Source organism: Phaseolus vulgaris, chromosome 6 (assembly GCF_051622355.1).
Source record: "Phaseolus vulgaris cultivar YP4 chromosome 6, ASM5162235v1, whole genome shotgun sequence".
NCBI classification, from domain to species: domain Eukaryota; kingdom Viridiplantae; phylum Streptophyta; class Magnoliopsida; order Fabales; family Fabaceae; genus Phaseolus; species Phaseolus vulgaris.
The window spans coordinates 32,675,972-32,700,366 of NC_143503.1; the positions used below are offsets into that span (position 1 = coordinate 32,675,972).

The 24,395-nt window shown below is 28.6% G+C and overlaps 2 protein-coding genes and 1 pseudogene across 12 annotated transcripts in view; 1 reads left to right on the forward strand and 2 right to left on the reverse strand.

Annotated features, from left to right (window-relative positions):
• Positions 1-3,793: 3,793 nt before the first annotated feature.
• Positions 3,794-11,489, reverse strand: LOC137832303 (beta-amyrin synthase-like; annotated as a pseudogene). The gene is made up of 16 exons (XR_016521691.1): positions 11,200-11,489; positions 10,903-11,092; positions 8,252-8,340; positions 7,948-8,136; positions 7,776-7,860; positions 7,515-7,681; positions 7,135-7,326; positions 6,856-6,969; positions 6,580-6,703; positions 6,347-6,465; positions 6,141-6,239; positions 5,581-5,637; positions 4,380-4,748; positions 4,207-4,287; positions 4,022-4,105; positions 3,794-3,916 (listed from the first exon to the last, which is right to left on the reverse strand). The product of XR_016521691.1 is annotated as a beta-amyrin synthase-like (transcript).
• Positions 11,490-12,997: 1,508 nt separating this feature from the next.
• LOC137832287 (L-ascorbate oxidase) lies at positions 12,998-18,689 on the reverse strand. Of its 9 annotated transcripts, none has more exons than XM_090303787.1 (8): positions 18,380-18,688; positions 17,879-17,956; positions 16,025-16,314; positions 15,803-15,895; positions 15,458-15,664; positions 15,203-15,325; positions 13,338-14,950; positions 12,998-13,245 (listed from the first exon to the last, which is right to left on the reverse strand). In XM_090303787.1, exons 3-6 carry the CDS (start codon positions 16,310-16,312, stop codon positions 15,290-15,292), a joined length of 624 nt encoding a protein of 207 aa, XP_090159913.1. In that variant the 5' UTR covers positions 16,313-16,314; positions 17,879-17,956; positions 18,380-18,688; the 3' UTR covers positions 12,998-13,245; positions 13,338-14,950; positions 15,203-15,289. The 9 variants fall into 9 exon arrangements, 6 of the variants coding, with proteins under 6 accessions (XP_090159913.1, XP_068496462.1, XP_068496460.1 ...); XM_068640361.2 differs by having other exon boundaries at positions 17,879-17,952; positions 18,312-18,688; XM_068640359.2 differs by having other exon boundaries at positions 18,312-18,688.
• Positions 18,690-20,778: 2,089 nt separating this feature from the next.
• The window catches only part of LOC137832290 (beta-amyrin synthase), a 40,108-nt gene continuing 36,491 nt past the window's right edge, over positions 20,779-24,395 (forward strand). Inside the window, exons 1-11 of one of the 2 annotated variants that reach the window (XM_068640368.2) lie at positions 20,779-20,880; positions 21,446-21,666; positions 21,823-22,008; positions 22,393-22,482; positions 22,591-22,788; positions 22,872-22,956; positions 23,046-23,212; positions 23,426-23,617; positions 23,741-23,854; positions 24,006-24,125; positions 24,253-24,375. In XM_068640368.2, the coding sequence (XP_068496469.2) occupies positions 21,466-21,666; positions 21,823-22,008; positions 22,393-22,482; positions 22,591-22,788; positions 22,872-22,956; positions 23,046-23,212; positions 23,426-23,617; positions 23,741-23,854; positions 24,006-24,125; positions 24,253-24,375 (1,476 nt within the window). In that variant the 5' untranslated portion in view covers positions 20,779-20,880; positions 21,446-21,465. Of the gene's footprint in view, positions 20,881-21,445; positions 21,667-21,822; positions 22,009-22,392; positions 22,789-22,871; positions 22,957-23,045; positions 23,213-23,425; positions 23,618-23,740; positions 23,855-24,005; positions 24,126-24,252; positions 24,376-24,395 lie in introns of both variants that reach the window. The other variant, XM_068640367.2, reaches the window with a different exon arrangement.

Below are 24,395 nucleotides of genomic sequence, written 5' to 3' on the forward strand. Positions count from 1 at the left end.
GTAAGATTTTCATTTTATCCTTATATTTAAAATGAATTCTAGAATGTAAAATTCTCATTTTATATCCTTATATTTTAAATAAATTCTATAATGAATGATAAAAAGTTAGTATACCTATGCGATTAGGGTTTATAAGAGTTACTCCTTCGATTGGGTTGTTTGCTGTTCTAAGCTTCTGTTGTTCTTTTTGCCCCTTGTTGTGGTGCAAAGAGATTGTATTGGGTTTTGTTTTGAGTCTGTTTGAGTTTGTACGGGTTAGATTTGATTTTGTACGGGTTAGTTCTGATTTTGTATGGGTTAGTTTTTGAAATTGTACGGACTGGGCTGTACGGGTTTTTTAGTGGTAAATCTTTTGTCTCTCTATTTGTTGGTTTGGGAGACCAGAGAAATTGTCTCATTTTTTTTTAGGTATGTATAAGGTTGAACAACCCCTTAAATGGTTCCTGTTATTCAATCTTTATTGCTGATAAAAAAAAACCTATGCAATTAGGGTTCATCAGAACCTCTTTTTCTCCATTGTGATTTCGTGCGCTCTATTAAAGCACCACATCAGACAAGGAAGTTTTTTTTAGAGAAAATGGAAGTTGCAAAATCGAAATCTGCAGGAATTGGGATGATATAAATATGATGAAATATTCTTAGAGCGTAGCTTGTGAAGTGATGAGAATTGCAATTCCAGATCATGGAGGTTTAACGTATCTATCAATAACTTTATTTTACCAATTCCAAAAAGGATGGAAGGTAAGAAAATTCTACATGACTTTTCTTAATTTCTTCAAACTACAAGGCATATTAATTATATGCTTACCTATACTCTCTTACAAATTTTTTTATATGCCATTGCTTTTGTAACAAGAAACTTTTGTTTGTTTTTATAAAATAACTTATCAATAAAAAACTTAAAATATTATACACTATATTCAGGAATTTTGTATAAAATACTAACCGTTTACTTTTCATTTAGACTCTAAATAAAGATGAAAACTAAATATTAACTAATATATATGATTACATTTTTTTTTACAGATATACATAGTGTTTACTAACATATTTAGTTTTTCTGTCTGAAGTTATTGTGTTTTGTTTATTTGACTCAACTCTTTTTTTTTTTTTTCGTTAAGTCTTAGTCCTTTTTTTATATTTATATTTTCTTTTCTTTGTGTTTCTACGCTTGAGTCATTGTCTTGTTTTTTTTGTAATCAAGGTTCATCATAACCTTCTTTTCTCCATTGCGATTACGTGCTCTCTACTAAAGCACAACATCATTCAAGAAATATTTATCTTCATTGACTCTAAAGAGGTTTAAGTAGGAAAAACTTATTCCAGATAAAAAGATCATTGTTATCCCTTGCCCATTCCTGCAAACAACCTCCCAAAATCCTAAAACACGTCATATACCTTCATTTAAATAAACACAAATATAACACTAAAAAAAAATACCAGGTTTTTTAAAAGAGGTTATAAGAACCTTCATTAGTACATGGGTTCTTTTAAACCCAAGATAAGTTCCTATAGTTTTTGTATTTTTCACTTTCCCCTATGGTTGGTGGCACAATACTTCTCAGGTTTTATTTTTTCACAGACTACAACTTCCTCACCTTTTTTCAGATTTTTACACATTCTTCATTCGAAAGTGCACCTCTCTCACGTTTAAACATTTATCAATCCCTGAAAAATTATCTCATGTTCCTTCAGCTCTCTCACGTTCCTTCAGTTCTATCACGTTTCTGTTCTTCTCTTTGTTCTTTCCTCTGAAACTTCATTTCTCACTATATTTTTGTCATAGTATTATTAATATTATTATTATGGTGTGTTTATGCAACTTGTTTTTTCTTTAATTATATATTCAATTATAGTATACATTTTCACAGGAAAAAAATGAAAGTTCATGCAACTTTGTTTTGTATTTAATTATTTACTCGATTATAGTATACATGTAGTTTCGAACATTTAAATTGTCTGTTTTCATACATGTGTTATAAATTATATGATTTATAAAAAGTAGTTTAATTATATATATTTTTAATAAAGATGTAATTAATGTTCAGATGAATTAATATGCTATTTCACATTAATTTTTTGTGGATGGTAAATTATAATTAAATAATTATATATACTATATATAATTACAAGTGTCAGCTCCTTACAGTTTTGTGTCCTTCGACGGAGGATGCCTCGGGAAAGAGTATGCTAGATTGAAAATATTGGTTTTTATGTACAACCTTGTGAAGAGATTTAAGTGAAAAAAAATTTATTTAAGAGGTCATAGTTAATCCTTTTCCATTCCTACAAACAACCTCTCAATTGATATTTATCCTCACAACCCCTAAAACACATCATATATCTTTGTTTAAATCAACATTTGTGTTTTCTACAATACTTTCCTCTTATACGAAACTATACACCCGTGTGACAAATAACATATATTTTAATGATAAGTATGTAAGGTTCTCATTTTATCCTTATATTTAAAATGAATTCTAGAATGAATGATAAAAAGTTGTATTTAAAATAAATGATAAAAAGTTAGTATACCTATACAATTAAGGTTCATCAAAACCTTCTTTCTCTATTGCGAATACGTGCGATCCATTAAAGCACCGCATAAGAGAAATAATATTTATCTCCATTGACTGTAATAAATTTTTTTTTAGAGAAAATGGAAATTGCAAAATCGAATTTTGCAGAAATTGGAATGATATAAATAGGATGAAATATTTTTAGAACGTAGCTTGTAAAGTGATGAGAATTGCAATTCCAATTCAAGGAGGTTTAACGTAGCTATCAATATGGAAGTTTAAAGTGGCTATTAATGACTTTGTTTTCCATAACTTACCAATTTCAAAATAACTTACCAATTTCAAAGGAATGGAAGGTAAGAAAAATGTACGTGACTTTTCTTAATTTCTCCAAACCACAAAGTATATTAATTATATGTTTATTTATGTTCTGTTACATTTTCTTCTGTCTGTCATTGCTTTTTATAACAATAAACTTTTGTTTTTTTTTATAGAATAACTTATCAATAAAAAAACTTAAAATATTACACATTGGGAAATTTTGTATAAAATACTAACCGTTTACTTTCATCTAGACTCTAAAGATAAAAACTAAATAACTAATATATATGATCATATTTTTTTTATATAGATATCATTAGAATCAGAATAAATAATAAATCACTCTGATAGGAATAAATTTTAGTCTCTAAGATAATGTATATCTTAGTTTATATAATGATAATTTTTTTAAATTTTAATTGCTATTTAATAATTTTTTGAAAGATAATTTAAAATAAAATTCAAAGACTATAATAGTGAGAGGTTTTAAAGGGGACAGTGAGAAACATAAATTTTACTTTTTTTCAGTATTATTATTTAAAATTGTAGATGCTATATTTATTTATTTTTATAGATGTTATATTTATTTATTTTTATTATTAAGAAAAAAATAAATAAACATAAATGAGGACGAGTCAACCCTTATACAAAATAAAAAAATAAAAGAATTAAAACTGTACACCCCTGTTCAAACATCCAGAAAAAAAAACAATTTATTGAAAGATGAAAATAATTCTAAAACTTATATAAATTTGAAAGATAGAAAATAAATTTGAGAACATATTCCATATAATTACCTTTTTTTTAAGCAATATTTAATACAAAATGTTTGTTCCAGAATTACTAAGAGTAGAATAGAAATAAAGTTACAAAGTTGATCACCAACTTTTATTTTATATGTCGGATTTTTTCATGAGTATGACATTGTGTTTTTGAACTTACAACTTCTCAAGTTAAACAGAAGTGGATGATACTAAAACATTGTTACGATATTCAGTCAAAGCCCACATCGGAAAAACAATTCTATATAATGGATAATGAAGCAAACAGTTTCTCTTATACGCCCCCAAGGTTTCCTGCCACAATTAACACACACACCAATATTAAACAATGTTGCTGCTATGATATAATATCATACATAACTAAGAGTCAATTAAAAATGATAGAGATTGGAGATGTACTTGTTGTGGCCAATCGCCATCTTCTAATTGAGAATTAATGAGTAACTTTGCAGCACGGTGAAGGGGAGTTGGATCTCTCTCAGCCTACATGCAAAATTTAGAAAATGAGTAAGAAGAACACTTACTTTGGATACAATAATAAACCATAGATGTTGAAATCACACATATGAACATGAGGAGAATACCTGACTAGCAAGAATCAAAGCTAATAGAGCCCAAGCTGTTTGACCAATATTTGATCGATTCCCTTCAAGAGGCACATATGTCTTCGTTGCACATATTCATTCATTAATATTTATAAGTAATGACATTTAAGTTAATGGAAATTATAATCACAAATAGTCATTTAATTACAAACCTTCGTGAGACATGATAGATAACTTTCTCCTCACCCACCATCCTCATTTTGTATTGAGAGTAGAAACTTCACAGCTTTACGAATGGCAACACAATTATTGTAAGACTTTCCAGCAGCAACTAAACCTCCTACCGCAAACCAGGAACTGTAAGTGAAGCAAATTCCCCAGTTTCCATGCCAAGTTCCATTTGGTAATTGTTCATCTTCAATGAATTGTGCTGCTTTCACAATGAAATTCTCTATCTCTTCCCTTCTATGCTTTGGATATATTTTTTTAAACAGCGCTAAAGCTTGAATTGTTGCTCCATTACTCTCAAGATACTCATGCTCAATTACTATGTCAGCAAGAAATTCCGCAGGATTTAGATGCTACAAATTAATAAATAAAAAAAATCACATCTACATTAGCTAACAAATTTATACATATTTAACAAGTGAAATTCAACGTGAAGTCCCTTAAATAATTAAATAAGTTTTAACTCAATAAAGTTTTATTCTCATGTTATGATTATTATTATACTTATTAATATGATTATGAATATTAATATAATTAATAATATAAAAATTATTAATATCAGTCATATTATTAATTTCATTAATATTATTATTATTATTATTTAAATTAATAATATTATTAATTATTCATAATACTAATATTATTAATATTTTTGTTAATATTATTATTAAATATTGTTAATTTTATAATTTTAATAGTATACATATCTATTAGTTATTATTTTATAATGATTATTTATAGTTATTATTTATCATTATTTATGAATATTAGTTATAATTTTATAATTATTTATATTATAATAATATTTTTAATATTATGTATATAACTATTATGATTAATATTATTAAAAAATTTAAAATTATTTATATTCTTAATATTATTAATAAAGATATTTATATTAATAATATTAAATTCATTGTAAATATAGATTTGTGGGTAAAATTGGTAGATAATGTAAAATTTACCTGCAGATACATATCTGTGAATAAGAATCTATAGATAAAATTAAATTTATCTACGGATTCAAATTTATAAATAATATTAATTTAACTACGTATTTAAATCAATAAATAATATTTGTAAATAATATTATATTTATCTATAAATTCAGACTCGTGATAAAAATCCATAAATAAATCAGATTTTTTTTAGTAATTGTTAAAGAAAGCATCAATTCAAACTTACTTCCAACCACTTTTGAGCTATTGCTGGCTCCCACACAGATACACCTCCGTTTTTACTCTGTGGTAATCAAACTTCTAGTTTAGTAAAAAAAATCATAAATCACAAATTTAAATGTGTAGAAACTTCAATTAAAGAAATTATAAAAATAAATAAATTAGAGAAAAACATGTGCATAAGTTAAACAATTAAAATTTAAATGGAAAGAACGCAACGTTGTACTGCAATATTAATTATTCAAGAGCTTGCCGATAAAATTTAAGAAGTATAAAATTAAATTTTATGTAAATTGTTTAAGGTATAACAAAAGTCTTAACATAAAAAGAAGGGACTGAAATTAAATTTAAGATTTATATGATAAAACTCGAAAAAGAAGTCAAGCAAAAATAAAATAGCTTGTTTTATACCATCAGAAAAAATAGAAATGACTTTACTTTTAATAATTAGCATTTTATGCTTTAAATTATGTAGAGATGGATTACTCGTCTGCTTTATGCAACATTTTTTAAGTTACCATTTTTACAAAAATAAAGGCAATAGATCACAATTTTTATGATACTCACCTGATGTGACAATATAAAATTGACTGAATCATATAATCTTTCAAGTTCCAAATTTTCTCCCACAATCTCTTCTGGCAACATAGATAAAAGTAAACAACACTGAAACATGAAAGATTAGTTAGTTAGAACTATATAACATATGTATGTTGTTATCCATTAAGTTATTTAACAAATTAAAATATTTTGTAACGTAATTACTTAAATACCTTCATACACTCTGCAGTGTCGTCAGAAACTTGTAATGCATGGTCTCTGTCAGCAAAGGTCCAAGACCCTTTAGAAATGTGATGAAACATACTCTTAAAATCTCCTGAACGATTTTCCACTACCTATAATATTACAATATCAATTCATTATTTCTATTAAACCATTGAATATCTAGTTATGAATATATTGAATATTAATTAAAAATGATGTTTCTTGTAATTTTATTATATACTCACCTGAGATTTCTTGATAAAATCATGCGCTTTTGCAAGTGTGGGACCAAGATCATCAATTAGATTAGTAGCAAGAAGAGCTTGAACAATGAAACCAGCATCCCAAGATTGTGAATTAATTCCCTACATATACACACAATTGCATTAATTAAAATATCATCTTTAATGATTATCGTATTGCTAGTGATTAAAAATAAGATGATGTTAGTTGAGTTTGAGTTTAGATATTAGAATTCTTTGGTGAAAAAAAAAATGACAATTCAGTTGTATTATACTTGTATACACATTCCATCTTCTGAAAGCCATAAATAATCTGGGATCCTTGCAATGTGCTTCTTAAAAGCATCTCCATTTGGATCTTCTACCCAACATGCAAGCATAGATAAAGCCTACAAGGTAAAGGCGTATTTAAATGAAGTCTCTTTCTAGAGAAAAACTAAGAATTCCAATTGATGCATTCTAGAAATAGCATTCTAGAAATAGCATTCTAGAAATAGCATTCTAGAAATAGCATTCTAGAAATAATATTTATGATTTAAAATTATTATGATTACCTTGTTCACACACCCACCAGTTATATACCGTGTATTTTCATCTTCATAGTGAATAAGCTTCATTGTTACTTCAAGTGCTTTTTCTCTAATCAACTTATTGAAAGGCCAACGTGTAAGAAGTGGCTCAGTAACTAAATAAGCACTATCCCATATTAGATCTTGTATCCAATGATGGGGATAATAGAGATCTTCCTGTCATCATATGTATAAAATACACTATTATCTTCCTGTCATCATATGTTAATGTATTTTCTTTTATAATTTTCAAATCATTTTTCTTTTATATTTTGACTGAACTAATTATGTACGTTTTTTACAATTTAATTAAAAAAATTGTAATTTTCATGAATTTAATGTGACATATTTCCATTAAGGATTACCTTAGCACATTTGTGGCGTGCTTTCTTCCACGTACTTTCATCATACGGTTGAGTAAAGAGTTCTTTTCTTAAATTTGTGATCAATGGTGTGATTGGACACACAAATCTTTTTCCATATATATATGACATGGGCATATATACGTGTCGACAATAATACCACATTTTTCCTGCATTATTTAAGGTAAAAATAAGATACAATAGTAGTTAATTGAATAATGATTTAGTAATATTTTTTAAATAGTAAAAAAACAAAAATTTAACCAGGATGCATGGGGAGAAAAGTGGGAAGTATCCAAAATTCAGGGGGCAATGGGTTGCATCCACTCCAATCAACTATACCAAGTACCTGCAATGCAAGAATAACATAACTTAAATAAGTGAAATTACTTACATTTATTTCTGTTTATTAAACTGTATAAAAGCTTATACACACCGAAAGCCAAAATTTTCCCCATGAAGGCACATGTGTTACGCTACCATGATCATGAATCCACTTTCTAGCCTTAGCACAAGCATTATCATTTGCTCCTTCTCCAAGAATTCTCATACTTACATAATTCAGTGTGGTACCATACATCGTGCTAGCACCCTCTATGTGCAATCCCCACCCTCCATCTTTGTTCTTCACATCAAATTACTCATTAGTATTCTTCTTATTATTGTATTTTGTTTTTAATTTTTATTAAAATGATAGAAATTATATGTAAATTGAGTATATTGAAATTGAACAAGTTTACCTGATGATTATATAAGTAACGGAGAATTTCTTTACAATATTCTTCCGGAAAAATAGAATCAAGATGTCCCGTACTGTAGACAGAAATGACTTGCAATGTTTAAGGCATATAGAAAAGTAATGTTATGCATATATTGGTGTTTGGACCTCTTGGCTTTCATGAGGTTGGTTTGTTGATGCTCTTGTTATCATTTTGTTTTGTTTGTATCTTTGATTCTCTATGTTAAGTAGGTGTTTCTTGGGAGGAAGGAGGTGCGTGGATAAAGTGCAATTTGTATAAAGAGTTAGATCATTCTTGAAATGGTTCATATTTATTAATTCTTTATTGATGATAAAAAAAATGCATAAATTTTTCTAAATCTTGCTAATAAAAAAAATAGATTTTTATAAATTTCAACTTCTTATATTTTCAAATCTTATATTGTTTGAAATATGTATTCTATATATTCGTTTTTATGACAATGAAACAAGCTTATCTAAAATACGTATATATATTTATTATTTAGGTGATTCAACACAAATAAATCATAAACATTTCACATAAAAAAATCAAAACACATATTTGAGTTTTCCTTTCTTTATATTATTATTTAAACTTTATTTTTATTTAATAAGGAAAAAACTTACGGTTAAGGCCTGATTATTTATGTGGATATACGGTTAACAAATAAAAATGTGAGAGGATATAAGTATTTAGATTCCAAGGTTTTGTGGAAAAGAAAAATAGATGATATAAATTTGAACATTAAATATCTTCTACCCTTAAGAAATAAATGGAAAATCACTACAACATGAGGGTTATTTCTTAATTTATCCTTATTAAATAAATTTAACTAACACAATATTTTAATAAAGTGAAAGAATAATAATTAATAATAAAATAAAATTGTAATACAAAAATATAATAAATAAATTGTAAAATAATTATTATTATAAATATAATAATACTATTTACATTTAACGCTAAAAGATTTTTTAATTACAACTTTTAAATTTATGATTATTTAAATTATTATTTCTATATAATAATTGACAATTTTTACATGTAAATTACTTTTTTGTCAAGTAACTCTATTTTTTTCATTTATTAATTATTGAACTATATCGAATTATACTACTAATAATTTTAATTCATCCAAATTTACACAAAAAAATTCTTAATATTTGATTATTCTTTTTTTTAAGACAAGGGTAAATTTGTAATTTACATTTTACACTTTTTTTAAAAAAATATACTCTCACAACCATCAAACTAATCACAAACTCAAAAAATTTCCTCAAAAGTTCATTGTAACATAATCTAATCCAAACACACTAATGCTTTGTTTGGATCATGGAGATGATTTAAAGGGTGGATTTGAGAGAAAAATGTAGAGAAAGTGAGGTTATTTGAATTAAGGTAAATAGAATGGAAGGTGAAGATAAATTTATGAAAGTTAAATGATTTGACAGAAATTTTACTTTTTTGTAATTTTAATTATCTTATTATTATTATTATTATTATTATTATTTTATAAATTTATTATTATTATTTTTATTTTATTTCATATATTATTATTTTTATTTTAATTATTATTATTATTTATATTATATTATATAAATTTTTTAAATTTATTATAATATAAATATAAATTTTAATTAATAATATATAATCTATATTTAATATAGAAATTATAAACATATATATATATATATATATATAATAAAACATATAATTATTTAATAAAATTTTAAAATATAAATTAAGGTTAAAATAAATTTATATTAAAAAAATATTATTAAATTTTAATAAATAAAAAAGTATTATTTTAAAATTAAATTATATTAAATTTAATTAGTAATATTTTATTGATTAATTTAATATTTTTATTTTATTTATTTAACATAAAACATCTATTAACAAAATATTAAAATTTATTTTATTTTATTAATCATTTTAATATTTTTATTTAATTATAAATTTAATTATTATATATTTATCATTTTGAATAAAAGATAATACTTATATTTTATTTAATGATAATAAAATAAATTTATAAATTATTAAAAATAAGACTTTACACTACAAGAAAATCATGAAATAGAAACTAATTTTTAGGTACCAAAATAATTAGTTACAATGGTAACTAAATTAGAGATCGAAACTAAAATAAAAATTGGTTTTTAAATTAGTTTCTAAAATTGGTCTCTAAAACTTTTGTGGCTAATTATATATTAATTTAGAAACTATTTAACAATAATATAAACTAATTTTAGAAACCATTTTTTTTAGTTTATAGGATGGTCTCTAATTTAATTACCATTGCAACTAATTATTTTGTTCTTTAAAAATTGGTTTCTATTTCATTATTTTCTTGTACTAGTACCTTAAAATGGAAATTGAGAAAAGATTTTTTCTTTTTTTAAAAAAAAATTAATTTTTTTTTCACCTTTTTTTTAATATGTTTCCGTCATCAGAAACAAAGTGTATATTCACACTTTCATTTTAAATATTCAGATATTCACTCTTAAATTTTCATTTCCACTCCTCAGTACAAACATAACCTTAAAAAACTAACACTATACAATTTTAGTTTTTCATTAAAATTTCATAATAATATAATTTTAAAAAATTATAATATTAAAAAACGATATAGTTTAAATAATTTGAACTTACCATGATAGGAAGAAAAAAGTGAGAACCCCCTACGTGAGCAGGCCAATGACCATCACTAGTTTGCAGTGCCGACAGGTAATGAGAGGTTCTCTTTAGGGTGAGAGTAGCCTTCTCCCATGTTATTTCTTCATCATCTTCTATCTTCACTTTCCTTATTTTTTGTTTGAATTTCTTTTCCCTCAAAATCTGTACAAATATACTTATTTCTTTAATATCTTTCCTTTTCGACACCATAATATAATTTTAAAATAACTAAATAATGACTTACTATACTTTTTGCCCCTGAAGAATACCTGAAATCGCCATAGTCGATCAGCACAAGCCTTGAGCTTAAAGCGATTTTGATGGAAATGTTGACGAGCTGCTTCCACCTGAGCTCGTTCCTCATCAGTTCCTGCTTCAGAATCAAACTCCCATATTTGTCTTCCTACAAAATTGTTTGTGCTAAATATGTATGGATTCTTCCCTCCATCTCCTATCTTCAACCTCCACATTTTCTTAACCTTACTTGTTCCTGCATCATACATATACACACACACTTTAAGCCTCATTCACTGTGTACTATAACCCAACAATAAATCATTTCTTCTCTTTCTATTCTTTTTCTTCTTTTCCTTTCAACCTTGCTTCTTTTGTCCCACGTCACTTGCACTTTCTTTAGTCAAATATAGCAAGTTTTTCCCTTACAAACAAATCTAACTATTCCATTTCCAGTACAAATCACCTAACCATTAAATCAACAAAAAGTATAGAATTTAAATAAGGGGTGGAGCTAAATAAGATGCGTGGAAGTGTGAGTGTGAGTGCATGAGTAAGTGAGTGATAGTTAGATTACAGCATTTGAATAAAATCCTCCCACCACCATCTTCAAAATATTTGGCTACACTGCTTCTGTTTGTTGCTGTGCATCTCAGAAAACATAAGTAATAAAAAAGAAAGAAGCAGAAAAGAATTCAACCCGATAACAGATCTTCAAGTGTTCACTCCAAATGTTTTGAAGCTAACAAATATAATATAATGGAATCATATCTGTCTCTCTACTTATAATGGAGTTCAGTTCACTCACTCTATACAACTCTCAACTAAATCACTTAAATGATCTCCTGCGTTGCATCCTTAACAACAATACACTAACAAAACTTAGTTTTCCATTTCTTAATTACAACACATGGGACCAGACTGGGACGTGTACTTTTAAATAACTTTTAATTGCTTTATTTTGTAATCTTATTATTTATGCGCTTTCCTCAATTTGATATTATTGTTAATAGAAAATTTGTTCATAAAACCTAAATTGTTCACTTTTAGTTAGGGACCATATGTATCAATATTTCAACCTGCCGCATTTAAGTGTGGTAGATAAATATTTTGAATTCGCTAGTTTGTATTGTCCAACTCTAATCCAAGGTTATATGTGGATCGGTACGGATTGGTTCCTTCTTTAGACACTTTAAAAAATAATTTCATAATTTTAGAATTAAAATTGATGCGATAAATGTTTTATATAAATAGTACTAATTCATCCATTCCTCACTCCTTTTTCATTAAATTAATAGATCCAAACTTATATATTTTCTTATATGTTTTCGCTTTCCATGGTGTCGTACATATCTGTGGAATCAAACACACGGTTATACTTTAGTATTTTGAAACTACATAATTGGATTCATATTCAGATTGATATCCTTTTATGGTAAAATTGAAATCTGTATTTAGGAATTAATAAGCGGAGTGATGCTGCTCAACCTCCAAACACCAAACACGTAACTTTAATGAATGATTTGTATGTAGAGCAATGATCTTTCACTATCAAAGGTTGTAACTAACTAAACAGTAAGAGAAACTTTTCAATACACTTAGTTCAATTTTAATACTATTTATTTATTTTTACTATAATAAAAAATTTAAATAAGTTCTTCAATTTTTAAACAACCCTTTTCACCAAATTAATTATAAAATTGTCAATAAATAAATATTAACCATTTTTTTTATGCGAGATGTATTTTATTTGATAATTCATATGATAAAACAAACAACAGGAATTCCCTAATCTTTATATTGGTAATTTGAGAGGTAATATTTAAATACAAATTCAGAAGAAATTAAATTCTAAATTAATATAAAACATGTTTTGTAAAATAAAATAAAAAACTGATAGTAAGATGTTAAATAACAATAACCTATAAATACAATTCTTTAGTTGAATTCGATCTATTATAAAATAGTAAGGCTAAAATCACTTGCTCGTACTTGGAGGCAGCGAATAATAACAGGGTTTACACCTGCAAGCATCTCTCTAGCAAATTCTTCATCGGTTCTCCATGCAGACTTATCTTCGGCTAAAAATTTAAAAAAATGTCATCATCATATGGGAGTCATTTACAAAAATACGTGACATTTTCAGGTTTCTTTGCCAGCACAGTAAAAATACCTTTAATCACTTGAGGCACGGGAAACTTGAGGAACCTTTCTCCATCAGTTCGGAGAAGTTCTTTGAGCAGCTCTGCAGGAATTTTATCCCTAACATTCTTAAGTATACCTTCAGACACCTTGATCCCACCTTCGTAGAGTTTAAACACATCTTTAAAGCTATCTATTAAACTCATCACGGGTGCTGTCCAATAGAGATTCCAACTCAGGTTTGATAACGTGAAGTAGGGGTGGGCATGAATTGGATTTTCCAAAATCCAATATTAGATCAAATCCAAATCCAAATAAATGGATTGGATTTAAAATCCATATCCACTTTAACTAGATCAAATATATTTGGATTTTTTTTAAATCCATTTAAAGTGGATTGAATCTAGATTAAATCCACTTTGTCAATTACATTAAATCTATTTTGATATGGACAAAGACTAACTTGGCTCGAACTGGGCCTAAGCCGAGTAGACCAACTCGGCTCCACATCGGCCCCGACCCAGACAGCTTGACATCGGCTCGGGCCCAGACAACTCAACATCGGCCCCGACCCGGATGACTCGACATCGGTGTGGGCCCGAACGACTCAACATCAGCCTGGGCCGAACGAATCGACATCGGCCCAGGCTCAAACAACTCGACATCGGCCCGGGCCCGCTCAGCTCAACATCAACCCGAGTCCGCTCAGCTCAACATCGGCTCGAGCTCGGTTGGCTCGACATCGGCCCGGACCCGGTCGGCTCGACATCGGTCTGGGCCCGCTCGCCTCGACATCGGTCTGGGCCCGCTCGCCTCGACATCGGCCCGACCTCGCTCGCCTCGACATCGGCCCGGCCTCGCTCGCCTCGACATCAATTTGGGCCTGAACGACTCAAAATCGGACTACGCTCGCACGACTCAACATCGGCCTGAGCTCGAATGACTAGATATCGATCTAGGCCCGCTCGACTCGACATCAGCCTGGGCCCGCTCGACTCGACATCGACCCGGGCCCGCTCGTCTCGACATCAGCCCGGGCTCAATATCGGCCCAGGCGACTCGACATCGTCCCGGCTTTGGTTGGCTTGACTTTTTCCCGAACCTGCTCGGCTCGACATTGGCCCGAAATGACTTGGCTCGACTTTGGTCTGAAATGACTCGGTTCGACTTTGGTCCGAAATGACTTGGCTAGACTTTGGTCCATACCGACTCAATTCGACTTGGGCCCGGACGACTCAGCTCGACGTGGACTTGGGTCGACTTTGCTCAACTTGGGCCTAAATTGTCTTGGCTCAACCTGGATCGGGCCAAGTCAAAATCCAACCCAAAATACAATTTGGATAATCCAAAAATGTATCCAATCCATATCTAATTCATATCCAATTAAATGGATTGAATTTAAAATAAAAAAATATGGATTTGGATTTGAGATAAATCCATTTAAATGGATCAAAACTAATATGAATTTGGATAATTATGGATTTGATTTTGTAATTTGGATTTTATGTCCACCCTTAACCTGAATAATGGACTTCAGTGCGTTAGCAAGAAAGTCTGACAATTTCAAGTGATCAGCCCTTTCATCCCTTGGAACGTAGATGTCCAAGCTCATAGCCAAGTTCAATCTACTCTCAATCTTGGCATCTGGTAAATAACAACACCACATCAGAAATTTAAAACTAAAACTGAAAAGGCCAAAAATCATTGTTAGCTAAATTGGACTTCAATGAATACCAAAGCAACACATGAAAAGCTTAACCTGATTCGGTAGGTGGTTTACAGAATAAATTGATAACCTGATTATCTTGGTAAACTAAAAAATAAATTGATAATGTTTAGAAGATTTGTTTAGAAAGGATGGATGAAAATTTATTTATATACAAAACCTTTGATTACCTCTATTTGGAGCCAATTCTGAGTCGGTAAGTTTTGCCTGGGATCGCAGTTTGTATAAAGGGAGAACATTTTGATATGTCACAAACATCAGTGCTCAAGCTTGGAGATTTGGAGCAGTTGAATCTTCCTTTTCCATGAATCAGAAGTGATTGGGGAAAACAAATATATACAAAGAGTAAGAATAAAACCAACAGTTACACATTGAAGAAAGGAAATAGAAAAGATGGTAGATTTTGCATTGAACAATTAATTTACTTGAGGCTCTCCCACCCATTGAAAGACAATTGAAGACAGTCCAGCAGCTTGTTCATAAGTGCTCTTGTAGTACCAATCGTTCAGAATAATGCTTCTGTCAAAGTCATAGGTAAAGGGTTCAGGGTCACGGGGTGCCACACGAATTAGTCCATATAGCCCCGCTTCCCTTTGCATTCCATACTGAGCATGGTAAAGATATGTACCAGGCTGTAACATAAAAGATTCAAGCAAATAAGACACTAAGAGTTGTTTTGGTGTTATGTATGAAAGAATTGAATAGCAAACAACAAACAGAAGATAAGGAATTAACATGATTATTCATGTGGGTAGAATTTTAGAACTTACCCTGTCTACAACAAACTGATAAATAAATGTGCCGCCAGGCAATATAGGACATTGAGTTACCCCTTCTGTTCCATCAAACCAAGGAGTTCCAATCTGCCACATACAAACCATACACGTGAATAATCAATAAGAACAAATGAAAAGTCTAAATTAATCATTTAAATCTTTTTTATTTAAGCTTATATTTTGAAAAAATATTTTGGGTAGAAGATGAAGCCAAACTTGTCTAATCTCATGCCAGTGGATGGAAAGGTTTTCCGTGATCAAAGTGTTGTTAACTTGAACAACAACCGTGTCACCCTCCTGAGCCTGGATGGTGGGTCCGGGAGTTATTCCATTGATTGTGATAACAAGCTTCTTAAAGCAATCAGGGGACCTATACTCATTCTTCACCTCCCATTTGTAATGTCTATTTCTGGCCTCTGCATTGTGGAAATTCCCAAAAATAAGGAAGAAACGGAGAATGAGAAATGTTGGAATAGCCCTTGAGCTGAACGGAAGCTCAACCATGCCTAGCAAGTAAAATACGCGTAAGAAAGAGAGAAAGGTAATTGAGATATAGTTGAGAGATGTTAAAAACTGGGATGGTCTTTATATAATGGATGAACTGAAATAGATTGTTATTATATAATATATTTTATTGTTGGATCCACCTTTTAAACTAAGTTTGTGTGATGAAATGTGTTATAGTGAATAAGAAAAGCAACTAAGAAAGAAATCAAGTACTTATTGCATATATGATTCAATTAAATGAATATGGAAATAATGAATGGGAAGAGGATAGACCACTAAACTAACAGAAGAAGCCATCTAAGATGAATGAGGAAAACCTGATATCATGTTTAATGAGTTATTCCAAATCTTAAAGATCTGACCCAAGAACACGAGTATACAAAATTATCAAATAGTTTCCTCAACAACAGAAACTAAAACACTTTTTACGACAATTTTTTTATCTAGAAGAATGAGTACTGCAAGGATTGAATACTTTATCATGTAAGCTCAATAAGAAGATAAGAAACCTACATTTTTTTAATAGTAAAAGACCTTATACTACAGAGATTGCAGCTTTCTTCATATAGGAGACAAAAAAATGATAACATGTGTAACAGTGTCATTACAGATCAGGGCACCAAGTGTTTTTGGAAACACTTCAATCACCAGCAGATACTAGATACAAAAAATATTTGTGATTCCTTCAAATCTGGTAGCATCATCAACACTTACACAATACTAGATTCCAAGTGTCTCTACTATAGATTTCATTTTTTTCTCTTTTTCATAATAATATCATATCTAAGAAAAAACACTAAACTAACTATGTACAACATGATTGGTGTGAGCACCATGCAATTTAGATTTATTTCAAATATAAACAGAATAAAGATAGCTCTTTCATTTTTATTTTTTTTAATACGTGGATCTTAAGAAATCTCACAATTACCTTAACAACTGTAGCATGCTCAACATAATAACCAAGTTTAATTACTTATTTATATTTTAAACTAATGTACTGTAGTTTTTATGCATACCCTCGCGAGACACATTATAAGGTATAGCTATAGTACTGGGAATAATGATAATAGACTAATAATATATGTAAGCACTAACCAAATAATTCAAACATTAATAACGAACCCCCAATCTATAAATCAGCGAGATCATGGGATAATTACTGGAATTGTAGAATTATCTGTAGGAGACACCAAAGGCAAACCACTTGCAGTCACAACAGAAACACATGGAAAAAAAGTCAAACACTAAAGAATAAAGAAGATGTGGAAATCACATCTAAGGAAGAACCTAGCAACAACTACATAAATAGATTAAGAGGTTTCTAAACCTGCAACAGGCATGCTAATCCTAGAAGCGGTAACTACAATCCTTGGTTGCGTGCCCCTGACCGTAACGTAAGTAAAACAAGTAGCTTTTGTTCTCTAAAAAATTGTAAGAATAATTGGTTATATTGTTACTTAGTATACCTATTGCAAAGAAGCAATAACAGATCAAGAATCAAAACAGAGACAAGCACTCACATTTACAAAAAAAATCAATATTTGTTAAGGAGTTGCTTACTTTGTCATTGGTAACATCCTCGTTAAGAAAATCGTCAAAACAGGACTCAAGGTTCTCTACATAAGCTGTAAAATCTACCTTTAACATGATAATAACAAACAATTAGATCTTTGAACAATAAGTAAGAACAAGAATAGCAAACTAAAATAAAATTCAATAATTAGTCATAAATAATTCAACCTTTGAACTGATATAATTAGTGTTTCAATCCAACATAAACTGAAATCCAATAACACAAAAGGGAGAAACAAAATCCTACATGCATGATTTCAAGTAACACGTCTTTTTCTCTCTGTTCTTAGTAATTTTAGAAAATGATAATTCCTAATATGTGTAGCTGCACAATTTGCCCTGGACCTATTCTACATAAAGAAGAGCAAAAACTAAAGAATGAAATTTAGAAAAGTAAAGAATAGCGAGACGAGAGAAGAACCGATGATAGTGTTGCAAGACATGATTCCAAATCCGTGGAATGCACCGCCGGAAAGAAAACCCACGCACCGCCGGAAGGAAAACGCTCGTAGGCAAAGAAGTACATTTGAAGGAAAACCCACGCATCGCCGAAAGGAAAAGCCACCGCTAAACACACTAACGAAAGAAAAAGACTCATAGACAAAGAAGTAGGGTGCGAGAAATTAGGAAAGAAACCAATTTGTGAGAAATCAAATAGGATACAAGAAGAGATAAATCTTTTTGTGCCGAAAATTTTGAGAGATGAATATGGGAAGAGTTTTGAATTTTGAACTGGGCTACATGAAAAGAAACTTTTGTTAAAAGGAATGTATTTGCCTCTGGAACACTCTATTGAAATTATTTTTTATCAGAGGTTATCATAACCTCCGGTAATAAATCTTCATTAAAATTAAATTTTGTTGTAGTGAAATGCCACCTGTATAGAAAAACATCATTTAAAAAAAATTCAATACTTTAATTTTAATATCAAAATTCTAATTTTCACAATCTAATAATAATACAAAACTTAGGCGTTAATATATACTTTTTATCCTTCAAAACTCAACATCATAAAAATACAAATTATATGATTCTAACTAGGGGAATCTTAGATTGGATCTTGTCACTTTCAAATTTCATAATGAAGACATAAAGATAAGAAATAATGAAGAACAATTACCTAGTTTGGGTTTGTAAATTACAGATCTAATAGTCAAATCAATAGTTTAGAACTATTGATTTTGTTGAAATTTTATCCCATTGGACTAAAAATTTAAATTAGTTGCGGGTAGATTCAGACTTATTAATACTGCAGTTAATATTTATCCAAAAAGTTTAAATTAATTTAATTAGATCAACTTGTTAAATTAGTTGGGAGAGTCAGACTTATTAATACCCTGATTATAGTCTTACCAGAAATTTTATTATATTTATCATAAACATATTTCAGCACTACAATAAATACTTCAAGAAAATTATAAAATATAATTAATTCTAAAAATTAAAAATAATTAATTATTATAATAACTAAATTATATATTATTTTAAAAACATTATTTTTTAAATTAATTTCTATTATTATTAAATAATTTATAAATTGGTATTTAATTAGTTTTTAAGATTTTTTTATCAAATTTACAATCTAAATAATTTATAGTTAAAACCTTAATAGCTAATTAGATACTATTTTAGAAATTAAAAAAAAATTAATCTCTAAAATAATTTTTAATTTAGTCACTATGATAAGTAATTATTTTTTATCTTTAAAATTAGTTTTTATTTCATAATACTTTTGTATTGCACTTTGTGAGAAGTTTCATTATCTTCAATTGTCTAAAATTTAATTCTCCGTTTATCCTAATGCAAAAGAAATTGTGAAATCAATTCCTGATGGAGATGTTTAGTTGGGGAGATGTTCTAAGATTTATGGCATTGCATTAATGCACTATGTATTAAATCTCATGAATAATTTTTTTTAATATGTTTTTGACATAATTTGACCTTATTTATTTCTATCTATATAATTTAATTTTATTATTAAAAATATTATAAAAAAATTAGGAAAGTGAATAAATAATGAATAAGATTAGAAAATAGAGCAATTAAAAGTTATTTTTTATCTTTAAAATTAGTTTTTATTTCATAATACTTTTGTATTGCACTTTGTGAGAAGTTTCATTATCTTCAATTGTCTAAAATTTAATTCTCCGTTTATCCTAATGCAAAAGAAATTGTGAAATCAATTCCTGATGGAGATGTTTAGTTGGGGAGATGTTCTAAGATTTATGGCATTGCATTAATGCACTATGTATTAAATCTCATGAATAATTTTTTTTAATATGTTTTTGACATAATTTGACCTTATTTATTTCTATCTATATAATTTAATTTTATTATTAAAAATATTATAAAAAAATTAGGAAAGTGAATAAATAATGAATAAGATTAGAAAATAGAGCAATTAAAAGTTATTTTTTATCTTTAAAATTAGTTTTTATTTCATAATACTTTTGTATTGCACTTTGTGAGAAGTTTCATTATCTTCAATTGTCTAAAATTTAATTCTCCGTTTATCCTAATGCAAAAGAAATTGTGAAATCAATTCCTGATGGAGATGTTTAGTTGGGGAGATGTTCTAAGATTTATGGCATTGCATTAATGCACTATGTATTAAATCTCATGAATAATTTTTTTTAATATGTTTTTGACATAATTTGACCTTATTTATTTCTATCTATATAATTTAATTTTATTATTAAAAATATTATAAAAAAATTAGGAAAGTGAATAAATAATGAATAAGATTAGAAAATAGAGCAATTAAAAGTTATTTTAAAGTACACGTCCCAGGTCATATCAGTTGTAATTAAGAAATGGAAAACTAAGTTTTGTTAGTATATGAAAGGGTGGACATCATTAAATGATTTAGTTGAGAGTTGTATAGAGTCAGTGAAATGAAGTCCATAAATAGAGACAGATATGATCCCATTATAGTATATTTGTTAGCTTCAAAACATTTGGAGTGAACACTTGAAGATATCTGTTATCAGGTTGAATTCTTTTCTGCTTCTTTCTTTTTATTACTTATCTTTTGTGAGATGCACACCAACAAACAGAAGCAGTGTAGGTTTAATTTATAAGAGAATTTATCCTTTTGGAGTTGTAATTGTTTGGACTAGTTTTTCTAGACTTATAGAGGAGAAAATAAAATAAAGTTTTCTATAAACTAAAATTAACTAATACATAATATTTTTTTTTAAAGAATTTATATCAAATAGTTTCTATGTATGTCTAAACTAATTTTAACGTTAAAAAATAATGTTTTTTAATTTTTTTTCCCTTAAAATATTTGCAATTTTTAGACAAAACTGTCTAAACAATTTAAGTTCTATACTTTTTGTTGATTTAATGGTTGGGTGATTTGTACTGAAAATGGAATAGTTAGATTTGTTTGTAAGGGAAAAACTTGCTATATTTGACTAAAGAAAGTACGAGTGACGTGGGACAAAAGAAGCAAGTTGAAAGGATAAAATAGAAAGAGAAGATATGATTTATTGTTGGGTTATATAGTACACAATAAATGAGGGTTAAAGCGTGTGTATATTTATGATGCAGGAGGAAGTAAGGTGAAGAAAATGTGGAGGCTGAAGATAGGAGATGGAGGAAAGAATCCATACATATTTAGCACAAACAATTTTGTAGGAAGACAAATATGGGAGTTTGATTCTGAAGCAGGAACTGATGAAGAACGAGCCCAGGTGGAAGCTGCTCGTCAACATTTCTATCAAAATCGCTTTAAGCTCAAGGCTTGTGGTGATCGACTATGGCGATTTCAGGTACTTCTTCTTCTTTACTATCTGCACTAAAACCTCATTCTTCAGGGCAAAAAGTGTAGTAAGCCATTGTTTAACTATTTTAAAATTAAATTATTGTGTGGCATTTCGAAAAGGAAAGGTATTAAAGAAATAAATAATATAAGTATATTTGTACAGATTTTGAGGGAAAAGAAATTCAAACAAAAAACAAGGAAAGTGAAGATAGAAGATGATGAAGAAATAACATGGGAGAAGGCTACTCTCACCCTAAAGAGAACCTCTCATTACCTGTCGGCACTGCAAACTAGTGATGGCCATTGGCCTGCTCATCTCGGGGGTTCCCACTTTTTCATTCCTATCATGGTAACTTCAACTTATTTAAAAAATAGTATCACACTCCTACTTTTCTCTTTGCATTCATATTACAATTTTATAAATTATTATTTCTATTTATATTTCTTAATATTATTATTATAATATAATATTTTATTATAAATAACAATTGTGAAAGGGATGTAGATAAAAGGATGGTGTCAAAAAATAATTTTGTTTAAATATATTAGATTTGCTTTTTATTATTAGAATTTATTTAAAATTGGTTATTAAGTTTTAAAGACATAATTACGAAATTTTAATGAAAAACTAAAATCAAACTTGTATAGTATTTCAATCGATATAGGATTTGGTAATCTAAGTTTGAAATTTAGAAAATTATATGCATAAACAATACTTTTATATATGTTTCAGGTCATTTCTATCTACAGCACGGGACATCTTGATTTTGTACTTCCGAAAGAATATCGTAAAGAAATTCTCCGTTACTTATATAATCATCAGGTAAATTTGTTAAATTTCAATATACTCAATTTACATATAATTTCTATCATTTTAATAATAAAATATACAACCATAAAAATGAATACTAATGAGTGGTTTGATGTGAAGAACGATGATGGAGGGTGGGGATTACACATAGAGGGTCCTAGCACGATGTATGGTACCACACTAAATTATATAAGTATGAGACTTCTCGGAGAAGGAGCTAATGGAGGTCATAACAATGCTTGTGTTAAGGCTAGAAAATGGATTCATGATCATGGCAGCGTAACACATGTGCCTTCCTGGGGAAAATTTTGGCTTTCGGTATGAATATGATTTTATACAATTTAATAAACACATAAATAAATGTAAGTATGTTACTGTTTTAAATTATGTTATTCTTGCAGGTACTTGGTATAGTTGATTGGAGTGGATGCAACCCATTGCCGCCTGAATTTTGGATACTTCCCACTATTCTCCCCATGCATCCTGGTTATTTTTTTATTATTATTTAAGAAATGTGACTAAATCATTTTTCAATTAATTATTATTGTATCTTATTTTCACCAAAAATAATGCAGCTAAAATGTGGTATTATTGCCGACATGTATATATGCCTATGTCATATATATATGGAAAAAGATTTGTGTGTCCAATCACACCATTGATTAGAGAATTAAGAGAAGAACTCTTTATTCAACCGTATGATGAAAGTATTTGGAAGAAAGCACGTCACAAATGTGCTAAGGTAATCCATATTTTATCATTAATTGAAGTATGTCACGTTAAATTTATGGAAATTACAATTTTTTAATTAAATTGTAAGAAGCGTACGTAATTAGTTCAATCAAAATTTAAAAGAAAAATAATTTTAAAATTTAAAAGAAAATACATTAACATAAGGTGTGTGTAAACTGTATGACAAAAAGGATAATAATGTATTTTATACGTATGATTACAGGAAGATCTCTATTATCCCCATCATTGGATACAAGATCTAATATGGGATAGTGCTTATTTAGTTACTGAGCCACTTCTTACACGCTGGCCTTTCAATAAGTTGATTAGAGAAAAAGCACTTCAAGTAGCAATGAAGCTTATTCACTATGAAGATGAAAATACTCGATATATAGATGGTGGTTGTGTGAACAAGGTAATTATCATAATTTTAAAGCATATATATATTATTTTCTAGAATGCATAAATTATAATTTTTAGATTTTCTCCATAAAGAGATTTCATTCAAATTTGCCTATATCATATTTGTGTTTTGTAGGCTCTGTCTATGCTTGCATGTTGGGTAGAAGATCCAAATGGAGATGCTTTTAAAAAGCACGTTGCAAGGGTTCCAGATTATTTATGGCTTTCAGAAGATGGAATGTGTATACATGTATAATACAACGTGTATTGTCATTTTCTTTTTTCACTAGAACATTCTAATATCTAAATAAAACTCAATTACCATCATCTTATTTATAATCACTTGCAATAGGATAGTAATTAAAGATGATAACTTAATTAATGCAATTGTCTATATACAGGGACTTAGTACGCAATCATGGGATGCTGGTTTTATTGTTCAAGCTCTTCTTGCTACTAATCTAATTGATGATGTTGGTCCCACACTTGCAAAAGCACATGATTTTATCAAGAAATCTCAAGTGAGTGTATATGATAAAATTACAATTAAGAAACACCGTTTTTAATTAATCTTCAATATATTCAGGACTAGATATTCATTAGTTTTATTAGGTAATAGTGAATTGATATTGTCATATTATATTATAGGTAGTAGAAAATCGTTCAGGAGATTTTAAGAGTATGTTTCATCACATATCTAAAGGGTCTTGGACCTTTGCTGATAGAGACCATGCATTACAACTTTCTGATGGCACTGCAGAATGTATGAAGGTATTTAACTAATTAGGTTA